The following is a 27,964-nucleotide window of genomic DNA, read 5'->3' on the forward strand; positions in this document are numbered from 1 at the left end:
CACTTGAGGAAGACTTGTGAATCATCAAATTCAGCTTGACAGTGGTCATTGCTGACTGTTCTTGATTCAGTCAGTGCTCGTCAGTCCCATTTTATTCCTCTGAGATGCTTTCATGACAAAAGTTCACTGAAGTTAACCCCTGTTGGGTGGGGTTGGTATCTTGATGGGAGGCCATCAAGATATACAACATAGGGTACTTTTTGTAGATGCCATCGTAATGGCTTCTCTTTCAATCGGAATGCTCATATTTAATGGAATCTTGATGATTTATCACTGAGGAGATACAAATACAACTGTATAAGTTTGTGTTGTCAGGAGAATTTTGGAGGTTGGACTAATTAGACAAGCTGAGATACCCATCATTATGAAGATGATGCCTCTATGCAAAGAATGCCTGTAAATACGGTAGACCTTTTCGGCTTGTACATTTTGTTTTCCCAATACAGATCATGTGATAATACTCAGGAGGCTTGGTCCTTTGTTTTGTTCATTAAAAAGAGTGCATGCAGGCATATCGTGCTTCATGCCCTCATGAGTCTTTTTTTGCCGGGTAGGTGCTGGGCCTCTGTATTGGGTGAATGTAATTTTAGCGACCCCAACTCAGTCACTATCTGTTTATGCATATCCCTTACATAAAGCCTTTTAATTGTAATTTCAAAACGGAATGTAATGCGATTGGTAAATATTAAATCAACAGCGCTACAGTACAGTTCTTTCTGTAACAACTTTTTCTTACCGCAAATCTTTCCATTTTAAATCCCACTAGCCAAACAAATCCGACAATTTTGCGACCCCATTCTTAGTAACTCTGTTGGGAACTCTGTTGAAAATGCAACCCCATTATAGTCAATCCAGTCATGAAAATGAGACCCCATCCAGGGGCACATCCCATTAGCCCATTGATAGGAAGTAATCCCCTCCCCCTGGGGCTTTTCCCTCCCCCAGCACTCACTGCTCATCTCAAAAATTGTGTGGATGTCGACTTGGCAAACTGGTAAGTACCCTGGGTTTCAGAGAGTGTGACCCACCCTCTGAAAAAGCCTTCAATGTAGCTACACCCCTGAAATTATTACCTGCTCAATGCTGTTCCCTCCTTCCATCATTACCAGTTTCAGCAGTTTCTATAATGTGTATTGCAGGCACATACATAGTAACAATATTTTCTTTTGTTACACTGCTGGCAATACAATAAAGTAATTTTCTAATTTTGAGCCATGCAGTGGCTAGACTGGAGCACTTCCCATGCACTTGATGGTGATGCCATAGGTGCTGGTTCTTGAACTTGCTTACTTGGAACTTTCTTTTAATGGTTTGACAACAAAATACACAAATCATGTTTTGTTTTGAACCCAGGGAAAGAGAACAAGTGGAGGCAGGTTTCAGGGTCTTGATATGAAGATGATGGCTCAGGTAAAGATGAAGGAGATGATGGTGCTGTGAACATGGTTAACATTTCACAAAACAAAAAAACAAAGAAGAAAAGTAAACGGGAGTGAAAAAACAGGAAATAAAAATCTGGTGGAGGGAGATTTCAGGGTCTGGATATTGAAGATGTTGGTTCAGGTGGAGATGAAGGAGATGATGATGCAGTGAACATTGTTACAATTTCACAAAGCAAAAAACAAAAGAAGAAAAGTAAAGCAAGTGAAAAACAGGAAGTGAAATCCAGTGGAGGCAGATTTCAGGGTCTTGATGTTGAGGATGATGGCTCAGATGGAGATGAAGGAGATGATGATGCAATGAACATGGTTACAAGTTTGCAAAACAAAAACAAAAGAAGAAAAGTAAAGCAAATGAAAAGCAGGAATTGAAATCCAGTGGAGGCAGATTTCAGGGTCTTGATGTTGAGGATGATGGCTCAGGTGTAGATGAAGGAGATGATGATGCAATGAACATGGTTACAATTTCGCAAAACAGAAAGCAAAAGAAGAAAAGTAAAGCAAGTGAAAAACAGGAAATGAAATCCAGTGGAGGAAGATTTCAGGGTCTGGATATTGAAGATGATGGCTCAGGTGGAGATGAAGGAGATGATGATGCAATGAATATGGTTACAATTTCAAAAAACAAGAAACAGAAGAAGAAAATTAAACAGAGTGAAAGTGTGATAATATCAACAGAAAATGATGAGACTAATAGAACTAAAGCTATTAATGATAATGAGGTTAGTTGTGAACAAAGTGAGGGAAACAAAGTCGAAACAAATGGTACAGAAATTGCTAGTGAACTTGCATTGCCAGCTGGTAAAAAATCGAAAAGAAAAAGAAAGACAAGAAGGAAGTTGATTTTGATGAAGATTCTGGGGAGGATGAGAAGATCGAGACAGCCAGTAAACCAGACAGTACAGGTCCAAAGAAAGTTGAAAATGAAATGGAACTTGAAGGCACGGGAGGATTAAAGACAGCAGCACAGAAACGAGCTGAGAAAAAGGAGAGAGAGAAATTGAAAAAGGAAGCGGAAAAGGCTAAGGCAAAAGCAAGGGCCAAGAAGGGAGAAGTGAAAGCAGAAGCTGGTGTGGAGCATAAGAAAGACAAACAAGAAGCAAAGACAGAATCAGTGGAATCAGTGGCTGGTAAGGAGAGTGAGATAGTTGCTACATCAAATCTTTCAGGTAACAATCTGATACATGTTACATGTAACACATACCGGTACCGGTATATCCACAACACCATAAAAGATGGTTATTTAAAAAATACAAGCACCATTCTGCCTCTTTTTGACAGAACTTTCTAAGGGTCTTAGGAATTTGTCTAAGTATGCAAATTGAATCCTCAGTTGCAAACAAGTCTTGTACATTACCCATCAATTTCTTTTCTCATCCATAATGGTGGATTAATAAAACAGTCTGCAGAGATCTGTGGTTAAAGGTGAAAACTTAAACCAGTTTAAGATTAGACCAGTGCATGTTCTTTAAAGATGTTTACGGTAAGTTTACAGATTTTCATAGCATAGCTTGCATTGCATATACATATGTATTTTTTTATAAACCCTTGTATAAAGTGTTTTATTGTCTTAGTGCTATTTGTGGTGCTAATTCTCCTGTTTTATAGGGAGAAATGTCATAGCCCTGACCTCAGGTTCTCCTGTGCAAGATGTACTTTTGTTCATCTTTATCTTTTCTTCATCCTGAATGTTTTGAATGAATTTTTATAAAATATTACGTTCAGGAATTGTACAAGATGCTGATACTGACAAGCCTGCATCAAATCAATTGGAAGGCAAAGGAGAGGAGAAAGATGGTGCGGAAAGTGGGGAAGAAGGAGGTGAAAAGAGCAAAAGTAAAAAGAAAAAGAAGAAGAAGGGAGAAAAGGAAGAAGCTAAAGCAAAAAAGCCTAACAAAGCCATGTTGAAGGAGATGCAACGACGACTTGAACTAATCAAAATGGAGGAAGAGAAGAGGAGGCAAGAGGAAGAGGAGAAACAAAGGCTTCTAGAAGAAGCTGAGAACAAGAGGCTAGAAAAGGTATTCACCCACAGCTTTATTGCTGATTTACACACATTTTTCATTTGTTGTGCACAACATCATTTTTGTTTTGATGTTCATTTACTTTGAGCTTGGTTGAACATTCACTTACAGAAAGTCTGGGGAGGGTTTGACAGCAGAGCAGAAAGGCAGTCATAATGTAAATTGAAGTTGGGGCTGTTTATATGTATGAGCAATTTATGTACTGGGCAAATTGTATTCACCATAACTAATGTATGAATGCAGTCTAGCTGGGAATATTGCCAGTATAATCATTCGTTTAACCCTCGTATGCTGTACATATGTATCTGCTGGTCTGACTTTGAAAAATTTTGCTGCAGCTACGACTTGAAAAAGAAAGAAAAGAAAGGAAAAAGCAGAAAGATAAGGTAGGATAGTTTTATTTTATTCATTGAAGGTGTGCATGATGAGGTTTACTGTCCTTGATGCATACTTTGTTAGAGGTTCTTAGTAATATTTATTAGTCAGTTTAACTACACTGTACATGTAACTGCTTGCCACAGTGTAGAAGTAAAGGACTTTAATAATAATAATAATAATAATAATAATAATAATAATAATAATAATAATAATAATAAAGAGGAAAAATACCAGGACTTGAAGAGAGAGATCAGAAGACTGTGGAAACTCAAAATGGTGGAAGTCGTACCTGTAGTGATAGGAGCCCTTGGAAGTGTCACCAAAGGATTTGATAGGTGGATTGGAAAGCTAGGGATACCATTCAGTGTTGGAGTAATGCAAAAGACTGCCTTGTTGGGAACTGCAAGGATATTGATGAAAGTGTTGGAAATGCGAAGAAGAGATAATTCTGTTAGCCTTTGGTCATTTGTTATGACTCGCCTAACAGAAGAAAAGACGGCAATGACAACAGCCAGAACATGATGTTGAGACTTTATAATAATAATAATAATAATAGTAATAATAATAATAATTATTATTATTATTATTATTTTAACAAAATAAACTTTATTAACAAATTCTTCTTGCTTTTGACCCTAGAAGGCAAATAGAGACAAATTGAAGTACAATAATAATAATAATAATAATAATAATAATAATAATAATAACTCTGTCGACCATGGTTGGCTATGCGCAATGACTGACATGCACAGGGTAAGGTCATACGCTAAAGTAAAGTAGTAGCTACAACAAGGCAAGGGCGAGAGACTTCCAGAAAAAAAAGGTTCATAAAGGGACTACCCCAGGGGGGCGCTTTGTGTCCTAGATTGTTTACCCTGTGCCAGTCATTGTCATGGTCATTATAGGTGCCTCTTGTCCAAATGAATGCTCTTTTCATCTCCAGGAAAAGATTGCCAGAATGAAAAAGGAAGGAACATATCTTACAAAAGCTCAAAAAGAACAGAGAGCTAGGACTCAGGCCATGTTGGAATCAATGAAACAACAAGGTATTGACAATTTGTGTTCTTGTAAGAATTATATTTATTGAGGTTGTAAGAAGAAAATAAATGCCTTGCAAACCCAATGTCTATGAATAATCATGAATACATAAGCAAAAAAGATCATCGTTAACAATGACCATGCTTACGAGCAGACAAAAATATGGGACCTTTAAAATTGAAACAGTGGTTTATCGGCAGCTCTCCTTAAGCAGATTTGTGATAAAGGATGAGGAGGATCATCACTTTTGTATTCCTTTGGAAGACCATGATTTGTAGTAAATACATGTATGTTTATTTCCAATCCTCACAAGTGAGGTAAAGAGAGCAAATTTTCGGTGGAAGTCATGTTATCGTCATAACTGATTTCTGACCAGATTTTTAGAATTTCTGTTGTAAAGGCATCTGATATATGTATGAACTTTGCCAAAGGTTACCCCTAAAGATAACAGCTCCACCGAAATCGTGTAATTCAGAATCAAAGATCTATTTCCATTTACCATTATTATGGTTATCAATTAAAAAAAAACAAAAAAAAAAGTGTCACTTTTGTCCCATAGTTTTTATAGTCCTATCCATGGAAGGTTTCAGGTGGTAGTGGGAAGATATGGTTCTCTCTAGGCCTTGGAGAGAATTTTCATTCAAATTATGGCGTCGATATGAAGGTTAAACTCAGACACTTTTTCGTTCCGTCCTCAAACAAAAAATGCCTTTGAGGAGTTGGAAACTGGAAAGTTAATATCATAATCATAAAGGAGATACTGTTAGAATAATGAACTTGGATTCTTGAAAGCCATGGCAAAATTAATTATCTATGTTGTACATCAGTCTACATTTACACCTTTGGGTTCATTTGGATGCATTGAGCATTTTTAATTAAGGTAATTTCTTTTTACAAAGCGGTCCTTGTGTTTAGAAATGGAAAGGAAACTTCCTTTTTTAGCTCTTTCACACCTGCTAGAAGTGATTAGCAGTTACTTAAGAGGTTGTTTTGATTAATTTGTTTGTTTGTTTTAGGTTTGATTGAAATTTCAGCTTTCAAACAACAAGAGCAAGATGGGGTAAAGCGACCTGTTCGGTACAGTGATAAGAAACCAAAAAGACAACAGCAAAATCGGGTCTCACAAGATACCGAGAAAACAGAAAAATCAGGTGGGTTTCACTAATGGAAAAACTGTATTGTTATTTCCGTAAAAGTAATTCTAAATTGCAAAATAAAATAAAGTAAGCATGGGGAAAATCGATTTTCTTTATCACAAACAAAATTGCTGTGTTTGAAAAAATTTACGAGTGCTTATTCATTTTATTAAATTGCATGAGAAAAATGTTGTGATTACTTAATAATACACATGAAAAAACGGTGAGACAAGATAATCATAATTTATCAGAAAAAGTGCATTGAATTAGCTCTTTTCTACACTGTTTTGTCTGGAAACTGCATTTCTCTTAGCCAATCAGAATGCAACCTCGTTCCCAGGGTCTCTCTTCTCTGCCTCCATTGTGAGACGACAGTGGAGGCAAAGAAGAGAGACCCTGGGAACGAGGTTGATCAGAATGGAGAATTTTTCATGTACATTGTATATTATTAATCTTGTAAAAGGAAAGTATCGGAAAAAAACTCAGATGTGTTACACAATCACCTTTTATCCTCAGGAGCTGCAGTTGAGGAACCCACCCTTGAGGTCAAGGAAGATCGGAAACCTGACGGTAACAGGAATTCATTAAGAAAAAAATATTGCTCAACTTAAAGTGGCATTCAATCTGCATAGAAATTCGTTGTATTCATTAATTAATTACATTATTTAAAGAACAAGGTTTAATAACAGTTCAAGGTTGTAGATCAATAAAGAAACTTAGGGTGCGTTCGACAATTTTAAAGTGAATCTACATGTAAGTAAAAACAAAGGATTTCTAACTTCTGTACCATGTGTTCCTATTCCGGAATACGGTCAATCGAACGCACCCTTACGAGCAATACATGTATGCTGCCATGGAACAAATGCATATAGTTTTTTGCACGGCCCATTTATTCAAAGCCCGATTTCGCTACTGTAATCCTGGATTAGTGGAAACTTAATTTTAGATCAAAAAATTAATGTTCCGCGAGATTTTTGGCCTTCAGTTTCGAGTTAGACTTCTTCTTTTCCCTTTAGCTTAAAATTAGATTGTCAGAGGCTTTTTGGTGGGTGGAATTCTTACCTTACGGCTGTAGTTGATATTTAATCGCGGCTCAGCGTTAATCGACTTTTGAACAATTTGAACAATCAGAAAAAGTACAAAGGGAAAAAAAGTGATAAATTTTCTATGTCGCTTGAAGCAATTTTTGTGCCTTTTTTGTGCTCGGGAAGTCCGTTCTTACTACATTGGTTTTTCTGGAAAAAGTTTGGTTGTTGTTATTGTACATGTGTAAGTCCAAGGAGGAAAATACATGTTGCTTGTTTGTTAATTGTGAATATTACAGATCATCAGGAAGTCAAAGAGGATGAAGAACAAGAGAAGGAAAATGAAGAAGAGGAAGAAGAAGAAGAAGAAGATGATGATGAAGAAGATGAAGACGAGGTGATGGAAACTGTTTTCAGTGGAAGGGATTTACATGTACACTGTATTGTCTTACACGCAACAAGTGGTCTTAAAACGTCTTTGAATTATAGGGGGAGTCCATAAAAAATTTTAGTTTACTCCAGCTTTCATTTTACCCTGCTTTGGTTTTGCTTTGGTTTCGTCGATGTCGTTCGCGTCCAGAACCTTTGACGAGTACATGTAATTAAGCTTTTAACATTTTGTTTTGAAGGTGAAGGATTCCTGGGATATTGATTCCGATGAAGAAAGCATGGATAAATCCGATTCAAAAGGTATGCTTTGTTATTCACAAAACACCCTTTATGCAATAGAAACATGAAGCTTTACAATAGACCCCAAATTGAGTTTGTCATTTTAAGGCTTAAGTGTCATAGAGATTTTTTTTGTCTCTTTGTCATTACTTTCTTCAAATCGTGACCAATTGCAACATTTTACTTCAAACATTAAGACTTTGTTTTGGTTCCTTGCGGTTTTCACCCAGCTTCAAGTAACTCACGCAAGGCCCACAGGCCTTTTAGGGAGAATGAATGCGACTTCACCGTACCAACTATTTTCTGAAGTTTTTGTGGAATTATCACTTTGCTTCATTCTTACCTTGCAGTTCCTGATTCCGAGGCGCAAGATACTGTCAAGGTAAAATAAACTTTAAAATATTGTAATCAATGTTGTTCTTGTTGATTGAAGTGCTCTGTAGTATTAAATATTCAAAGGGGCGGGAGAGACACTTTCATCCGAAGACATAGTTTGTCGAATTTATCTTATTACTTAAAACTGAGTGGAATTGCATTCACATCGAAAGAAAAATAAATTATGAACTTCTGGTGCACCACGCCATGTCAAACAGAATTTTACAGCCAACTGGTTGCCTCCTGCCAGCTGGGGTTAGGATCAGCCGGAGTTCACCATGTTATGGTTATAATATGAGTGTTGCTTGTGTGTGGCTACAAGATTAAATTAGGTCAGAGTGTTAATCTATCACTTTGCGGCCTTGCCCCTCAGCACAGTCACAAATTGATTTATTTTTAGATACACTTTGCGCGCGAATCAAACAAAAGGCCGCCAATTTTAACTAATCAGAAGAAGCAATGTCACTGATTTTCGCGGGAACGGGTATTCTAAGAATAGACCCCTTTGGTACTGTGCTGGGGAGCCCACCCATGCCATAACAACACTCTTGATGGCAACGAATAATAAATTAATGATATTTACCCAGGTAAATGTTGGTATAAAAATGATCCGATATAAAACACATGAGATACAATGTATCATACATTAAAAGTGACAAGCCGAAGTACGACGTTCACATCGAGGAAGTACGAATTTTGGACAAAGATCCAGATTGGTTTATGAGAGTACGTATAGTCCTGGGCCCGGTTCCTCGAAAGCCGGTTAACGCTAATCTAATGGCGCGTTCGATTGACCGTATTCCGGAATAGGAATACATGGAATAGAAGTTAGAAATCCTTCGTTTTTACGGAGATTCACATTAAAATTATCAAACACCTTCTAAAATGCTATTTTAAACATATCTTTATTATCCTCGTTGCTTCAAAAGCGCCAGACATACCGTTTAAATCATTACTCCACGTATTCTTATTCCGGAATAGGGTCAATCGAACGCACCCTAAGATTAAAAATTAACCAAGCAGTTTATTTCTCTACTCCCAAATGCTGTTCAACGCAGATTTTTGGCAGAACTTTACATGAGAAGACGTCAATCTTGAAAAACAAAAATAAGCAAAAGAAACTTTCACCAAAAAGTTGAAAACGTGAAACAAAAGTTTACGCTAATCCTGGATTAAGTTAATCGGCTTTCGAGGAACCGGGCCCTGGTGATCAGATCACATGACACGTGACTTGATCAATTGGATTGCCCAAATGTTACGATTAGTCTGAATGGTTTCATCCCTTTTAAAAAATCCTCTTTTAAGGTGAAAGTCAAAGAACCTGCCAAAACAGTTGCAGAAAGTGAAGAAGAGTCAGAGGAGAGTGAAGGAGAAGACGAGGAGGAAAGTGAATCAGATGAGGATGAAGATGAAAGTGAGAGTAGCGAGGAATCAGAAGAAGAAGAAGAAGAAGAAGACACCAGACCAGAAACAGTACGGGAGAGAATAGAGGTAAATAATGTTTAGTGTATGGGCTAATGGCCCTATTTCACTTCAGCTTCAGCTGGGAAAGGAGCCGCCCCTGGATGAACAGAAATGAACATATGGGAGCTTAACAAGGATGAGGACGACAGCTATGAAAACGTCACATGATATCAGTTTCAGTAATTTGCACGCTTAGCACGTGCGTTTTATATTTATGTACATATCTGTGCCGTTCTCACCCTGACAACGGCCATGTTTTCATGACAGCCGTTGTCTGCCTTAACATTCAAGAAAGTTGTTTGTTTGCAGACGTCGTTAAGCGACTTAAAAACGATATGTGTTTTCACGGATAAGATTAAATGAGGAGAGAGCACGTGCCAATACGATAATAAAAATAATAAAAATAGCGCGCCTGTTGTATTTCTGATTTGAATAACCGCAAGCGACTCCTCATTGTTAAGCTAAGCTACCTGGTTTGCTGGCTTAAATTTAATGAGAATTCTATTGAAATTTGCCGACTCGATTAACTTTGAGCGAGTCGGGAAAGGAACTGTTTTCACGGAATTTTCGATCGTCACTCACTAAGCGACCTAAAAAACCGCTCGTGAAAACGCGGCCAAGGACACCGTTCTCACCAATTATTACAATAACGGAAAATAATATTTTTGGACAACATCCTCGAAGTCGCCGTCATCGTCGCCTTGCTTAATTAAGCGCCCTTTTTACAAACGACAACGACATCAGCCACGAAACACTAGGTGTAATTGGTAAAAAAATCCGCGTCTGAGGTCTTCGACATTTATGAAGAAGGTTCAATGGTACATTTTTTCGTCATTGATTGATTTGACTTTTTAAATGGAAACCCCAAAGTTATTCGACCTTGTGCCATTGATATGAAGAAGAACCAGCATTTCTCTGTCTAATTTTGTCAGTTTTTGTTGCTTACAGCAGAAGAATGTTTTACCATTGTCGTATATTTCGTTTCAGAAAAGACGTGAAAGAGCAGAAGCCAACCGAACTACAGACAACCTGCGTTCTCCGGTCATCTGCGTGCTGGGTCATGTAGACACTGGAAAAACAAAGATTTTGGACAAGGTACATGAGTTTGTTTTTGTAATTTCGTGGTGTCTTGGGGCTTATTTTCGGTGAATCGCTGGAAGATCGAAGGAAAATAAATTACGCATTGGTTGACCAATCACAAGAGAGGCAGGCATTCAATTGGGCCAATCATAACCTAACTTTTATACATGCTGCTGACGCTGAGCGCGGGAAAACGAAACGTGTTCTAGGAAGTCACACCTGTTCGTAGTTTCTGATTGGTTGACAGTGAGTCGAGGTTTTAATCCAATTACAATGCGTAGTTTTTCTTCCAATCACAAAAGTTTTAATGCAAAAACAAACCCTTTGCGAAACTCTTTTCAGTAAGCAAATACGTGTAATTTTCGTGTTTGCTTGTTTTTAAGTTGGAGAACTTCTCCTTCCTTCCAGGGCTGCCCAGTTCGTGTCGAGATGCGGTGTCCCTGTATTCATGACAAAAAAATATGATCATCTAAAGTATGAATTGCAATCAAAACACTTTCTTGTCGCAGATTCGTCACACCCATGTGCAAGATGGAGAGGCTGGCGGCATCACTCAACAGATTGGTGCAACTATGGTTCCCGTTGACGCGATCAGAGAACAAACCAAGATGATCAAGGATGTGAGTTACAAGTGGCGTCTACAATGTAGCTTTCCCACTGACACCACTTCGAAGCCGCACCAAAACGATGTGGTTTGGAAGCGATCTAGGTTACTGAAAACCTTCAGGGGTGTCTTGGAGAAAATCGCTCTTGTTTGCGTTGTTTTTAAATAAACCCAAGCAACGTATATACAACTGGAAAGCTAATAAAATGTAACATTTGAGAATGCATTTAACTTACACGTTTTATATTTTGGAAGTGAGCACCTGTGCTCAAACGCGAAACGGACCTTGTCTGCTCCGCTGAATTAATAACTCTTGCGTTAAGACGGACATCCAAACAAACTGCACTATATCACTCAGAAATTGTTTGTGGCATTTTTCCATATTTAAATTGTTTCTTGAGAAAATTCATTGTAAAGTTGGCCAATATAATTTTTTTCGTATGCACGTCAAGCACTTGGATGCCACGGGAAAACTATTGACAATTTTGGGAGAACCTCTCACACTATTAGCTTATTATCTCGAAGGTTTTTCTCCAGGTACTCCGGTTTTCCTCCCTTATCAAAATCGCCTCACAGCTAATTAACATCTAGCTGTGGTGCTGTGCTCCGACATCAAACATGGACTGTATAGCGGCAGCCAGAGTCGCCTTTGTATGCTTTCAGCCCGATGTCGTCAGCCGCGCCCTTTGCAATTCAGTCCTCGACTGCAAGTAAGGGTGATTAGCACTAGCAATATTTATTTATTTATTTATTTAGTGATTTTTTTTGTTTGGATGACCCTGTTAACGCAAGGGTTATTATTTCAGCGGAGCAGACAAGGTCAGTCTTGCGTTTAAGCGCTTCAGTGCGCTCGCTTTCTGAAATAAAATAGTGGAAGATAAAGGCATTTTCAAATACTACATTTTATTAGCTTTCCAGTGGTAGAAAGTTTGCATGGGTTTCTTTAAAAACAACGGAAACAAGAGCGGTTTTCGAAAGACACCCCTGACACAACAATTCGCAACATTGTAAGGAGTTGTTGGTTCTGCAGATGTTGGATGCTGTTGGCAGTTGTGACGCAACAACTTCCAGCGGTGTAAGAACGTGCAGTGTATTATGGGAAGTATACGACCCATAAGACATTGTAAACTTATAAAATTCAACTGCCATCTTGTTTTCAACATGTTAATGAGTTGCTATCTCCATGGAGACCACATGTAATGCGCGTGCGTAGCCCCAACAATGTTGGAAGAGCTGTGCGAACGGATCCAACATCGTTGCGCTACGCTTCGACGAGCACAGAACAAAATAAATGTTGGGAGTTGTTGGCTCAAACGTTTGACCAGTTTCAGACTTCGTGCAACAACGTGCAACAGGGTGTGCAAATGGACCCAACATGTAACACCCAACAATGTTTGGAGTTATTGGCCAACAATGTTGCGAGTTATTGGCCAACAATGTTGCAAATTATTGGCCAACAATGTTGGGAGTTATTGGCCAGCAATGTTGGGAGGTATTGGCCAACAGTGTTGGGAGTTATTGGCCAACAATGTTTGGAGTTATTGGCCAACAATGTTGCGAGTTATTGGCCAACAATGTTGGGAGTTATTGGCCAACAATGTTGGGAGTTATTGGCCAGCAATGTTGGGAGTTATTGGCCAACAATGTTTGGAGTTATTGGCCAACAATGTTTGGAGTTATTGGCCAACAATGTTGCGAGTTATTGGCCAACAATGTTTGGAGTTATTGGCCAACAATGTTTGGAGTTGTTGGCCAGCAATGTTGGGAGTTATTGGCCAACAATGTTGGGAGTTATTGGCCAACAATGTTGGGAGTTATTGGCCAGCAATGTTGCGAGTTATTGGCCAACAATGTTGGGAGTTATTGGCCAACAATTTTGGGAGTTATTGGCCAACAATGTTGGGAGTTATTGGCCAACAATGTTTGGAGTTATTGGCCAACAATGTTGGGAGTTATTGGCCAACAATGTTGGGAGTTATTGGCCAGCAATGTTGCGAGTTATTGGCCAACAATGTTGCAAATTATTGGCCAATAATGTTTGGAGTTATTGGCCAACAATGTTTAAAGTTATTGGCCAACAATGTTGGGAGTTATTGGCCAACAATGTTTGGAGTTATTGGCCAACAATGTCGCGTCCGTTTGCGCTGGGCTTTAATTCGGACCCAGTCCAACCGTTTTTGAACTGTTTACATCATGTCCATTTTGTTCCTTCTCGCTAGTACGTGACGAATGCGGTTTGAAAAGTTTGTCACTCCGTCTTTTGCTCCATTCTCGTTTTTAACAGACATCAAACTAGCGTGGAATAATTCAAAATGTTTCGGAAGGGACCGCTGCCATTTTTTTCAAATTCGGGAGCAGGTTTCATCTGTGAATTTCTCCAATTGAATTGTAGTGGTGGCATAAGGTGTCCGTGTTATCAACTGAACGCATTTTCGTTCGAGTTGCCTAGTTGGAAAGTTGTGCCATTGGGAAGTTAAATGTAAACGGTTTGTATTAAAATGTTAACTCGATAGAAAAATGGCCCAATTTTTTATTTCGTGGGCATTCACATTCATTCTGTATCTTTCTCTCTTATCTTTCAGTTTCAAGATTTTGACATCAAGTTACCCGGTCTTTTAATCATAGACACACCTGGACACGAATCCTTTAGGTTAGTAGAAGAAGAGCATGCTAGAGATCTTGTGACTTGAGTAAAACTTCAGAAGTGTTAATAGCCCATTTCCGAGTTGCCGTTTGCCTCGGTTTCAAAGCGATACCTGCTGCAAATCCATTCAAATTCATGCAAATTCATGCAAATCAAATTCATTATCATTTGAATGGTTTAGCACCAAGACTCGCTTTGAACGAGAAGCAAACATCAAATCGGAAATGGCCTACTGACACTGCTTCCGTTGAACTGCGGGGTTTTTAAAATTGTTCGTAAGTGTCCTTCATCGCCAACAGTCAATAGCAGAGGAAGAAAGATTATTTAAAGGGATAGTATCATGGCTAGTACACTTGTCAAACTTCAAAACACTAAAAGACATCTTTGAATTGTATGAAGACCACAAAATAATACGGTAATTTTGTGGCCAGTAACCTGTGAAGTGCACTGAAGCTGTTCTTTGTCGTTTACAGCCAAGGATGGAGAGGATGGAAATGGATTAAAACTTGAAAAAAACTGGCCAGTTTTTTCAAGTTTGGAGACGGTGTTATCAGAAAGTTGCCAAAAATTAAACACAGCTAGCTTATTGTACCATAATATATTTCACGTCTTGTCAGTGCGTTGTCATCTGAATGTTGTACGTTTCAGCAGTTTACTAATTAATTATTTAGATTTTACCCATTTTTGACCTTAAAGTGCCCCTGTGATCAAAAAAACCACTTCCTTTTTTCCTTCAGATTTTGAAAGTGTGTTTGCTTAACACCTGACTGGCAAAATTTTGAGCTTTGATTTTTATCCAAAGGCCGTTTACTTTGAGTGTAAGTTTTGGATTTCACGGTCCGCCATTACTCACGTTCAAAACTGACCGATTGGACCTCAGACGGTTGGATCCAGGGAAAAGTGACGTCAGAGGCTCACTAGCTTAAAATTTCAGCGTGTGAACGCAGCTTATTATATATGCAAAGCGTGAGTTCAAAAGTCTGAAAGCCCCAAACCCCCGTGCTGCATATTAATTTTGCAGCGTTCACACGTATTGCATTCTTAAACTAGTGAGCCTTTGACGTCATTTTCTCCTCGATCCAGCTCTCTCAAGAACATAACGTTAGTAATGGCGGACCATTAAATAGGAAAATTACAGTTAAAATAAAGAGGTGTCTTTTTGAAATCAAGGCTTAAAACGTGGCTCACTTAGTGTTTTGTTAACATAGTTTTGAAATCCAAAGAAAAATATGAATTGATTTTTTGGTCACAGGGGCACTTTAAAACAGCACATGTAGCATGTCTCTTTAAATAGGGTAAACACAAACTGCTGAGATTCATTAGGCAATCCGTGGCTCTCTATGGTAATTAAAGACTATGAAGTATAACTTTTTTAAGATCACCTGGTGGACTGTGCTATACTTGATTCGTGATAATGTCCATAAAATTCGCTTAAGTTTAAATATGAACTATTTACAAGGCTAAAAAGTATATTTAAAATGTAAAACCCAAACGTTTTCCACACTAGGTCAGCATCATGATGCCGTAGTGTCGAAAACGTTTGGGTTTTACTTTTTTGGTATAGGGTAATTTTTATCCTCGTAAAAAGTTCATGTTTCGATAATGATAATGAACTTTTGTTATGTGTTAAGTCTTCAAGTGAGTTCAGGTCTGCCTCCTTTTCAAGGCGAGTGGAAGTGCGAAGTCTGATGAAAATTAGTTTCCATTCATATGTAAAGTAGAACTAATTACCATCACAAATGAACTCGGAAATGGCCTATGGGAGGCGCTGTTCTTAGAAATCAGATCAATTGAACTCAATTCAAGTCAAACATTGGTTTTTGAGGAGATGGTAAAACCGGAGAAAAACCCTGCGTATTAGAGTACCGTCAAACTCAACCCACATACGACGCCAAGTTTGGGAATCGAATCCTGGCCACATTGGTGGGAAGCAAGTGCTCCCACCACAGAGCCAGCCCTGCTTTCAAGTCTGTGGCTAAACTAAAAAAGATCTACCAGCTTGCCATAATTACATCTTCTATTTTATGTGAATTACTTTTTTCAGACTAAAGTGCATTTGCCATAACTTATTCTTGATACCCAAGTACACTTCCAGTATAGAGGCAGCATTTTAATTTTTACATTCTATGTTTTGCAGCAATCTGCGATCTCGTGGATCGTCCCTGTGTGATATGGCGATTTTGGTCGTAGACATTATGCATGGATTGGAACCGCAAACGCTCGAGTCAATCAACCTTCTGAAAAAAAGGAAGACTCCATTTATAGTGGCCTTGAATAAGGTGGGCTTTGGGTAGTGTGGAAGGCCAAGTAGATGTATTCCTGGTACTCAGTTGTGGCTTTGGTCTTCTTTCCCAGTTCAGCATCGAAGTCTCAATCGTAAATTATCCCAGTTTAATTCTTTTGTAAATGTTTATTGTTTGCATGCTTGTTTGTAGGTTGACAGGCTGTTCGAGTGGAAGCGAGGGCCGAGTTCAGGTATCATGGACACCATCAAGAAGCAGAAGAAAAATACCAAGCAAGAATTTGATGAGCGAGTGCAGATTGTTATAAAAGAGTTTGCCGAACAGGTCAGTTATTGAGGGCGGAAAAAATGTGGAGTACATGTATATTAAAAGTGGAGAATAATTTCCACGTGGGCAACAATTTCCATTAGCGGCGCTCAAGGCAAATAACACTCTTTTTGGCGTTGTTTGTGAACAATTTAATCATTCGTTTCATCTCAGTCTGATAGCTCGTCTTTGTCCTTCTTTAGTCCATGAATGCTGCCCTTTTCTTCAACAATCCAGACCTGCGATCATATGTATCCCTTGTACCCACCTCTGCTCACACGGGGGATGGTATGGGGGATCTTATCTCACAAGTGGTGCGATTGACGCAAACTAGACTCGCACAGAGGCTGTCCTTCTCGGAAGAATTACAGAGCATGGTGTTGGAGGTACGTCACCGTACTTTTCATGCGAGTGGTACTCGACTATGGAATTCATTAGATAACATTGGAAAAAGCGCAATAACATTAAGTAATTTTAGAAAACACATTTATAATTGCAATTTAGAAACTAATTCCAAGCTCTATCATTTTATTATTAATAAACTTTTTAATTATTTAAACTATATAAAGAATTTTAAATAGTTGTAGATTATAATATATAGTTTTTATTTACTTCTACTTTTATGTCTTTATTTTTTAATATTGTTTATTTTTTGGACCACAATGTAAACTACTGGTTCTTTCCCAGTAATTGAGTCAATCATAAAGTTATTATTATTACTTCATATATATATCGTTCTTACATACAGTTTTGACCAAGTAAGGAAATTTCATATTGATTACTGTCGAGGCTTCAAAATACTGAAAATGAAGATTTTACAAAGTAGTTGTATCGGATTGTTCAGGCCCGTGCTGACGTCTTTGGTTACATACAAGCCCTATAGGGTGATGAGGGGTTAGGGTTTTAACTCTTTGGCTACCAGTAGTGATCAGAATGTAAATTCTTCTGACAATTCAGCATACTGTCCGTTAGACAGGTATTGAGAATGAATATTACCATCAGCTAGGGGATATTATCTTGGTAGAACATCAAATTCTCATGACCAACCAGCAAATAAATCTATGGTATTAGTTTGGAGAATCAGCGTGTGGATCTTGGGAGTGACGGTATTAAATCTCTCGTTTGCTCCGAGTTATTATTATTCGCATATGGCATGACCAAGGAGGGTTAAATTTTAATTTTAAATACATTAACTTGAAACATACTCCCAGCTACATGTATAGACCGTATTTATAAATGGCGGCTAAGTAATTATTCTTTTGTTTTTATGCTAATCATCCTCTCTAGCCTCGTTAGCAGAACAAAATTCAAAGGAATTTATGCTCCAAAGTGAGGCTAGTGAGGATGATTAGCACAAAGACAAAAGAATAATTTGTTGGCCGCCATTTATGAATACGGTTTATAGCTTCTCACCAATTTGAAAGAATTTGAGCGTTAGCCCTTCGTCAGAGCAAATTTTGCCCGCACAGAAAACTTCACCATGTTCGCACGGGCAAAGGGTTAACGCAGTACTACAGCCCTTCATTTGTGGTTTTCCCAGACGGGCGATATTTAAGCTGCTTTCTGTTGTATTTATAGAGTACAGTATTTTACATGTAAAGCGCTTTGAGCTCAGGAAAGGGGCTATATAAGTTATTATTATTATTATTATTATTATTATTATTGTTATTAATGCGTCCGGAGTATATTATGGTCTCGTATTTTGCGCGTTGCCTTTATCTTTTGTGGTGGCGAAATGACATTAAAGTCAGGTGATCGGTTTATTAACTGGGCTATTGTTCTAGGTCAAAGCATTACCAGGCCTCGGCACAACAATCGATGTGATTCTTGTGAACGGCAAACTCAAAGAGGGCGACACTATGGTTGTGGCGGGAATAGAGGGCCCTATTGTGACGCAGATTAGGGCCCTTCTCACGCCTCAGCCCCTGAAGGAGTTAAGGGTCAAAAACCAGTACATCAGTCACAAAGACCTTCCAGGCGCTCAGGGAATAAAGATCGCTGCAAAGGACCTGGAGAAGGCGTTAGCTGGAATTCCTCTATTTGTAGCACAGCAACCGGACGAAGTGGACTTCCTTAAGGTATCCGCACTTTAGTTGAATGTGGATTTGAGTTTCAGATATCCACTCCTTTGAATTCAAGGCAAATTATGCCTGCACTTCACTTTGGTGGCAAAACGGAAGCTATGTTAGGGTGGCGAGTTATTCCTCCTGGAAGTTAAGTTTATTTACTTGCAAACTAGAACATTTTTTTCCTTTGGCCAAAGTTTCATTAAGCGAAAACAATAGCACCCCAGGCATGCCCTGTCACATGTGTTTCATTTCCTGTTACCTTTTCTTTCGGAGACATCAAATTTAAGATTTTATTCATCAGCGCTGGGAATAATTGCTTGGAAAACTTACATGTAAACGCTTTCCTGTGAATTTTGGTTTTCGGATATTTTACCAAAATTGTACCGGCGCGTTTTATCAGTAATAGGTACTAGCAATGCGCGGAGTAACCCACAACGAAAAGGGTTCGAGGAATTCCATCATGGACTTAATTCCAAGCTTACAGTACCGCCTGAAAGTATTAACCCCTCGAGACGAGGCAATACCTCATCTTTACCGCGGGTAGTGGTCGCGTGCCACCGAGGTACTTGTAAGTTAAATCCTGCCTCGGCGAAGAGACGATAAACAAACACAGATCATTACAGAGTGAACTAAGTTAAACGTTAAAAAGAGAATCGAAGGTAAACGACACATGCATCTGTTTTGCACTGAATTGTGTCATTAATAGTTGCAGTAATTTCTTGCAACAGGGTAATGGATGCAGTGTAGCGTAATTGCTTGGTCATAAGTTCGAATCCAATTCAAGCCTGGAGTTTTTCAGGCTTTCCTCGCAACTTTTTTTACTGTGATGAACTCTCATGTATTTCAATTTTCGCAGTTCAAATATATAGGAGAAATGTTATGTATTCTAAATTTACCAAAGGATATGAAAATAACTGGAAATGAATTCATTAAACGTTAAATACTTACTAAGAAAAATGAACATAATCACTCGGCATTTCCCCAAAATTATTTAAGTAACAAATTCCACACACTCAGCAAACTGACAACAACATTCCTACATATGCAAAGAAACACACTGAGAGGCAACCCTTGCCGGGCGTCCTCAAATTTAACAAATGTATTTTACGTCTTTTCCCAGTCGGCGAACTTCTAGTTGTCGTGTTCGAGTCTAGGACTCTATTCAAAATTCAATAAAACATATGGCTAGGCTTAGAATGTATTTTAACTCGTTTTAATTGCTTTTGGAGAATCTCAGTGTGTTCGTTAACTTGAGCAAACTGGCCGTATACTGAAAGGCTCTTTGTTCTTTCTCAAAACAGGAAGAAGTGTCCAACATACTGAACGACACTCTGATGTCGATTAAGCTGTCTGACCGAGGAGTTTATGTACAAGCTTCTACTTTGGGATCACTGGAGGCTCTGCTGGAATTCCTGCGTACATCGAAAATTCCTGTGAGTTGTAACTTTGATATTAAAAAAATTAAGCGTCTCTGCAATATCTGCGTGGCGTCCCTGGTTGGTGCTCTGTTTGTGGGACTTTTAAAGAACCGGATTCCATCCTCCTGATGGACTTCAACGTCTGTTTCGACTTTCCTCCGTTTCCTGTACTCAGTGTCAGCTTTTGTCGCTACCAGTTTCTGAGCTGGCAGAATTACCGACGTCAGATTAAGTGATTTTATTATCGTATAATACGGTTATCGTCATGTAGCCCGACAGACCTTGTCCTGCTGCACTTCAATGGCGCAACTTGGTTTCAAACGTCGTGTTACTGACACGCGAAGAACGATAAATTGAGTTCGGCACGGCAGTAGCAGGTCGTTTTGATCGTGGCCTTAATGATTTGCATCTCGTTTTCGGCCTCTGCCATTTCAAAGTCTTGCATTTCCCGTCAGCGAGTTCTTTTCCGCGCCGTCTCAGTTGACTTTTGTTAGAACAACAGACGCGAATGTTCTTATCGCGCTGGTGCTTATGATTTCGTCTCTTAGACCGGTAGTGCTGTTTTCCATTTTATTTTTCTTGAAACTATCATATATCTCAGTATTGCTGATTGTCTTTGACTGTTAGAGACGGTTAGTTTAATAATACGGTAGAGGCTAGTATCTTGCATGCGAAATGTCCACTTCTGGTCTCCGTCCATGACACAAGAGGTGTTTTGTTGTTTTACTAGTACTCTGGAGTTAATATTGGACCAGTTCACAAGAAGGACATCATGAAGTGCTCCACCATGTTGGAACATGACGGACAGTATGTTATTTTTGTTGCTGTCATTTTTTTGTCCGCTGTTTAAGGCCCAACTGAGTTATCATTCGAAGGCTCTTCGTGAAGGTACCCCCGTTAAAGCTTTAATTGTACAAATGGCTTGCAGGCGCAGGGAAATTAAGTGTCACTGAGCGCCAAAGGGTAAACAGTGAAATGTTGCAGAGCGTCTAACAAATGGGCAGGGAGAAAAATCGAAGTTGGTTGTGCGTTAGGGTTTACTGATCGTAGGGGAAAACAAGTCGATAACTTGTCATAAACGTTTACATTAAAAAAGATTACCTTGTCTTCCTTTGCAAAAAAAGACTTAAAAATAAAACGTGAAAAGACCGTCGAAATTCAAGGTTTGTAAAACACTTCAGATTTCAACAAAAATCCTGGTGGCGTCTCCTTTGTGCATATTAGGGAGCACTGAGAAAAAAAAGGCGAAGACAGTTCTTCGCCTTTCACTTTCTTACAACGACGTAAACTCCTGACGATAATCTTCAATTTTCTCCAGAGTTGTTCAAGTCGTTTATACCAATTATTTGCCGGGATAGTACTTAGTTTCTTCACAGGTTTTTTTTATCCTGGGTTGCTAGGAATGGTCGTGAAACGATTGCAGTCATGAGAGGTTATATATGTTGTAGGCAGAAAACCTCCTCGTTTGCTCCGTCTTCGTTTTTTCCGGCTTTAACCCTTTCATTTGCACGATCGAAACTTTCATTCTCCTAACTAGTATCATAGAGTTCTTTGTTGAGCAGTCACGAGAATTTGGTATTATATCAAGAGCTGATTATAATCGTCATTCTCAATACCTGTCTGACTGACATTTCATTGAGATTATGAAGCGAACTACGGCCCCATTTCCCTCAGAGGGAAAAGGACAAGATGATGATGATGATGAGGATGAAGCGAATTTCCATTCCGATCACTCCCTGTTGTTAGCGAGAGAGAATAAATCGCGATGCCAGCGCAAATAACTTATTTTCATTTGGCGGGTTTTTTCGGCGTAGGCAAATCCTTAATTTCGTTACACACCCCAAAATGCCTTTAATTGGGTTAGTTTAAGCTAGATGTTGCCCTGTTTTTTAAAGCTGTGTTTGTACTCTCTTCCAGATTTGCAGTGATCTTGGCCTTTGATGTGCGGATAGAGAGGGATGCACAGGAGTTGGCTGACAGTTTAGGAGTGAAAATCTTCTCTGCCGATATTATTTATCACTTGTTTGACAAGTTCACAGCTTATAGAGAGGTAAGCAACGAGGACTTCCTGAGGGTGGTTTTCGTTTTTGTGGTAGTGCACTGTAAGTGCACTAAACACTATGTCACCGGGTTGAAGAGTGTAAGAATGTAAGAGTGTGAGAGTGTAAGAGCGTAGGAGCGTAAGAGTGTCCGTGGTGCCAATAGGCCCGCAGCGCGTGCATAAATCACTAAAGTAAACAGGTCTGTTGGAAGCGTGCTTAAGTTTCAACAAAATGAGCCCCAAAATCGACAAGAATTTGTGACGCTGATGACTAATAAAGCAGCTGCTATTTTCAGAACGATGGAATTACTTGGTGATAAATAACATCGTCTCGGAGAGTAAATTTTTGACTTTGCAGAAACAATGGTCAACCTCAAAAGAGTTAGGTGATTGTGTTCTTTGTGTTCGATTCGCACATTTCTTGTCAAACTTTATAACCCTTGAAAGGAAAAAAAACCAAACTAACAAAAACAAAAACCCGGTGTCTCGCCATCATTTTGACACGGATGTATCCTTTGTTTCGCGAGTAAAAAGGTAAAGTCTCTGCTTACGAGCCAGAAGGCTCATCAGGCCGGCGCTTATCTCCGGTTTCAGTAGCATGAAGCGACTAGGAGTATTTTTATACTCCCCCCTGGATGGGATGCTAGTCCATCGCAGGGTTACCCCCAGCATTACGCTGGTACCCATTTATACACCTGGGTGGAGAGAGGCACCGTGAGAGTAAAGTGTCTTGCCCAAGAACACAACACAATGTCCCCTGCCAGGACCCGAACCCGGACCACTCGATCCGGAGTCACTAACCATGAGGCCACCGCGCCTCCCACCAGTAAACACGCAAGTTAATCTGATCACGGCGCCCGCTGAATTCGATGACACTTTCGATTTTGCAATTTACTTGTGCACCCAAAAATACAATAGAAAAATTGAACGTAGCAAAAATTTCCCAAATTGTTTTTCGCTCATGGTAGCCTTTTATGTTCGCGGTTCATATCGCAAATGTTGTTCCTGATGGCAAAATATTTCATTGTCGATCGACACTTCTGAAAACGTCCTTCTGCTCATCCAAAAATTTGTATCAATGTTTATTTACTTTTTCATTAATATTTTTTGTGTAAAGCAGGATACCAAATCTGTACCTTAGTTAGCATTTTTGAGCGTTAAAATAGAATGTGTGGTCCTATATTTGTGACACAGCAAGTCGTAAATTTTGACGTCTTCCATCCCGATAAAGTGAGCTTAAGCACACGCGTTTTTGAGACGCGGACGGCAACCGGAAGTGAGCTGTTTTCTCTTTTAACTTGTCTTCACACAACCACATTTACATGTATATCTATATATCTTTTCCCCATTAAAAATGATCAGTATGAAAATCTGGGATACACACTATCCTGGCACGCGAAGTGTTCTCTTCCGGTTACCGTCCGCGTCTCAAAAACGGGCGTGCTTAAGCTCCCTGCTAACCCCACCGGACGGCGATTGACTTCATTGAACTTTTGTCTTGGAAAGCTGTCAAAACTTCAGAGCGCTCGCTTAAACGTGTGGTGAAAAAGAAGTTGTAAGGGAACTTGAAAATGATCAACATGTCAGTCTCGACGCCATTGTATCTCGATTCAGCCAAGTTTACCGTTCCCAGGGTCTCTCTTCTCTGCCTGGCAGAGAAGAGACCCTGGGAACGAGGGTCAAGTTGACGCTGTGGTTGCGTAAATTTCTTAAAAACGAGTTTCTTTTTTTAACGTTTCAATAAAATTCGTAATCCTTTATCAGGAACTCAAGCAGAAGAAGCGGGAAGAATTCAAGCACATTGCAGTGTTTCCGTGCAAGCTTCGTGTCATGCCTCAGCATATATTTAACTCTCGTAGCCCTATCGTGGTTGGTGTTTCTGTGGAGGCTGGCGTTGTGAAGGAGGGAACTCCTATTACAATCCCAAGTCAAGAGGTTGGTATCCTGTGCTGTGTGACGTTGGAAGTGCCTCGAAAATATTTGGTTTGGTTTTACGAAAGCCAGCTTTTCGTTGGAAATAGAGGCCCATAGATGTAGGCGATGGGGGAGGGTATTTTAACAGTTTACTTAGATATTATAACAAATTGTTAACAAGGCCTATTTTTCATATACTACTTGTACTGATTGACCAGCTTACGGACTAAATTTTAAAGTCTGATTTAAAAAAAAAATACTCAAAGATCGAGAGATATAATAAAGATGTTACTAACCTTTTTTTCCGGGACAGTACTTTAAGTTACGTCTCTTGGGCCCATACCCTGGGTGCCAGAGGTCCTATTTTTCTTTCGCGAGGAGCGTAGCGGTTAAAACGGAGAGGCGAAAAATACGAACTTCTGGGGCGCTTTCCATTGGTCGGAAATTTCCGGTAGAACGTACCGAAAATGTCATGGGCCCAATGATCACGTGACGATGTGGCTCAAGGCTCCAACTTACCGCCAAACGTCGACAAAGCGCACTGATGGTTCAAGAATTGCCCTATATCCTGTGAAACCAGCCCACATTCTGTACACTTGAAGCTTGTGCTGTCAAAATACGCCATGTTTCTTCACCACCGACGCGATATAGTCGAATTCGCGGGAAAACAGACACGGCCAGGGATCTGGAACTAGGAACTTGTCCAAAAGGAACACAAATTTCCGGTTCGTACCGAAAATTCTCACTTTTGGATCACCTCCAGAGGTGACCCAAAAATTACCGGAAATATTTTCGGATTATGGCGTGTTCCATTGGGGTTCTGACCGGAATTCCCGGAAATTTCCGCCCGATGGAAAGCGCCCCTGGTCACGGCGGTTTAGAATCTCACTTCCATGCAAATTCGGAATAAGACATCTTGCCAAACCGGTTTTCTACAGTGATGTCAATGTTGTACCCAATTCAAGTCCTTTGGGAATAGAACATTTGATTTTGACAGTTGCCATCGTGCAGCAACCAATCAAAAGGGACATGAAAACCACAGACTAATTACCGACGGTCGCTGCGGTTTAGTTTTCTCACGCGTGACTAGTTTCTTACTCGAGGCACGATATTTCTAGTGTTCACGGTTTCAGCTCTAGGATATGCGAATCATTCAAGGGACACATAACGACTACGATAGCATCTTTTGGATAATGAATCCACAATCATGCAAACACGAACAAACTTTCGGCACAAGTTTAAATATCAAAGATTTGCGGCATCCAGCTGGCAGGACCACAAACACATCCTCACGCTTGATGAAATTCCTGAACAGGTTTCAATTCTAAAATCTCCAAAAATCCAGAATTTGCTGTGTATTGTACTGTGCAAACCTCTAAATACTCGCTCGAATTCACAGTCTTCCACTGCCAGTTTGTTTTCGTAGCACTCCTGGCGGTCTAAACCGGTTTTGTGACCACTGGGGTTCACTATCGCCGTTCAACCAGTGAAATTGAATGTTAGATTGTTTTTACTCGGAAAAACCAATCAGCGACCGTGTTCATAATCACAACTCATGGAAGTGAGATTCTAAACCGCCGCGACCAGAGGTCAAATTTTTCGCCTCTCCGTTTTAACCGCTCGCTCCTCGCGAAAGAAAAATAGAACCTCTGGCACCCAGGGTATTGGGCCCAATGAGTTGTTCGAAAGCCGATTAACGCTAAATCTCGATTAAAAATAAATCGAGTTTTCAACTTCTCCCTCGGAAAGTGCTTTGAAAACGTTATTTTATAGTAAAGGTAGAGGATAGTGTTTCTGTGTAAAGTCACAACTGAAGAGCAGAGATCTTTCGGGAAATCTTTGTTCACTGGTAAGTAAACTAGAATCAAAGTACACTTTAACCCAGGGCTTTGAGCAAAAGGGCCCTGGGGCCCGTTTCTCCAAAGTCCCGAAAACTTTTCGGGCCCGAAAAGCCATCTGTGCAATTGCCAACCGCTTGTTTTGGAAAGCCGGTCTTTTAACGTGTTTTCAAGGTAACAAAAAGAAAAATAACTGTGACGTTTGACGAATTAAATCCTCTCCGTTCTTGAGATACAAAGGGAATTGTGACACCCGAAAATGGCCCGTAAAGTTTCGGGACTTTCGAGAAACAGCCCCCTGGTGTGTTTGCAGTTCAACTTATGGCCGACCCACCGCAATCATGATTGAGCTGGAAAAAACGCGGGCCCAAACTTACAGTGCGGCCTTCGAACTTGGTTAGAAATTTTATTGGATCGAATAGACCAATTTTCGATATATTAAAATTCAGTCCTAAACAGTAGGCATCATCTCGAGGCTGTGGGGAATAACTATAAGGATTTATATGAGTTTATTCCCCAGAGCCTCGAGATGATGCCTTTTGTTTAGGACTGGCCTTAGCTGGCCAGTGTGAAGATCGTGAAAGATAATTAGACACCTCAGAGCGGAGTACAATCCAATAAACGCGACCCACAAGACAAGTCCGAGAGTCGAACCATATTTACAAGCGAGTACTTTTGCCACTTGGAAACTCTAACCTTCCCCTTCACCTGTGAAGTTTGTCTCACAAAGTCACCTCCGGCCTCGATTCCTGACATTGAACACTTTTATGTGTAAAACGAGTTCTTTTTGGTGTTATTTCAGTTTGTAGACATCGGCGTCGTGACAGGAATTGAAGCAAACCACAAACCTCTCCCCGAAGCTCGTAAAGGAATGGAAGTTTGCATCAAGATTGAATCTCCACCCGGGGAAGCTCCAAAAATGTACGGCCGGCATTTTGATCACACAGACCTCCTGGTTAGCAAGGTAAAGTTGCGAAAAAATTCTTGTTTCTGTTTTGAACGAGCGTGGAATTGAGGTAAATGCAAGCGTGATATGGAGGCTCGTTAAGAGTGTTCCGTGGAGCCTAAAGCGCATGTTTGTTCCAATTCTCCCGTTAAAACATATGAGGTTATTGTCGTGTAATTGAAATTCTGAACATTGAAAAAGCATATAATATATCGTATATTTGAGGTGTGAAAAAAGCATGTTGAGATTTCTTTGGATCATTGCGGTCCTTAACGGTACGTAGCAGTCACGAAATTTAAACCTGAAAAATGTTTAGTGTACTGTAATTAATATTGTTGTTGTGAGTCTTCGACGTCATTTTCTCTTTGACCCAGCTCTCTCAATATTTTAAAGTTAGTAATGGCGGACCATTAAATAGGAACATTCCAGTTAAAATAAACATGTCGTTTCGAATTCAAGGCTTTAAACTTGGGTCACTTAGTGTTTAGTTCACATTGGTTTGAAATCGAAAGAAAAAGTATTGAGTTTTTTGTCATAGTAGCAGTTCAAGGAGACACAGGTGACACATTGATATATGTGCGAATTACCACGAATCTCATTTTGCAGGTTTGGTTTAAATGGTACTCGGCTAAAATCGGTCTGGTAAGAGGCAAGAAGTGAGAGGGATTGTTTATAACACGGGAATTTGCCTCCGGCCTTCAGTGCATTGCTTAGTTAACTTTCCAGGGTAGCTTGTTTGGTTTATTTTCGTTTTCTTTCTTTGAACTTCACAGATCACTCGTGAGTCCATCGATGCAGTGAAGGAGTATTTCAGAGAAGATTTGCAGAAAGCCGACTGGCAGCTAATGATCGAATTGAAAAAAATATTTGAAATAATATAAATGCAACTAAACTGGGTGGGAACTGGGTGACCTCCTCTCGGAAAAATGTGACGATCCGGCGTAGAGATAACCTCTCTTGCGTGAGGAAAGAAGGACTGTCCCTCTTCCGTCCATTTGTAAGGCTCGTGTTCACGGGAAATCGTTGAAATGATTAGTTTTTATCTATTTCCGCGAGTTACTATTGTGCTTTCCTCAAAGGGAGATGTAAAAAAAAACATCTTTAATAAGAAGCGTACTTCAATTGCCTTCCTTCACTAAGCCTTTGATACGATCTTTTTTTCCCCCTGTGGATGGGTTATGTGTATTGCCACTGCCACAACGGTAGCACAAAACTAGACTCTTCCTTTTCCTAACTTTACCAATAAATTTTATTTTGAAGTGGAGTTTGTTGTTGTCATTTTTTTGCCGACCGATGTGTTTTGAGTTGAAAAT

General features: G+C 39.6%; 1 protein-coding gene across 1 annotated transcript; it reads left to right on the forward strand.

Annotated features, from left to right (window-relative positions):
- Window positions 1-975: 975 nt before the first annotated feature.
- Window positions 976-27,915, forward strand: LOC138001183 (eukaryotic translation initiation factor 5B-like). The gene is given in 26 exon segments (XM_068847836.1): window positions 976-994; window positions 1,564-1,755; window positions 1,863-2,249; window positions 2,252-2,608; window positions 3,165-3,460; window positions 3,802-3,849; window positions 4,785-4,887; window positions 5,896-6,030; window positions 6,532-6,585; window positions 7,340-7,437; window positions 7,670-7,730; window positions 8,060-8,091; window positions 9,390-9,575; window positions 10,536-10,643; window positions 11,138-11,248; window positions 13,815-13,882; window positions 16,014-16,155; window positions 16,312-16,443; window positions 16,629-16,811; window positions 18,210-18,503; window positions 19,796-19,927; window positions 20,643-20,719; window positions 21,830-21,962; window positions 23,718-23,888; window positions 26,508-26,669; window positions 27,425-27,915. Coding segments are annotated over 26 exon segments (3,789 nt in total). The 3' UTR covers window positions 27,533-27,915.
- The last annotated feature ends 49 nt before the right edge of the window (window positions 27,916-27,964 follow it).

Source organism: Montipora foliosa, chromosome 4, assembly GCF_036669935.1.
Source record: "Montipora foliosa isolate CH-2021 chromosome 4, ASM3666993v2, whole genome shotgun sequence".
NCBI classification, from domain to species: Eukaryota; Metazoa; Cnidaria; class Anthozoa; order Scleractinia; family Acroporidae; genus Montipora; species Montipora foliosa.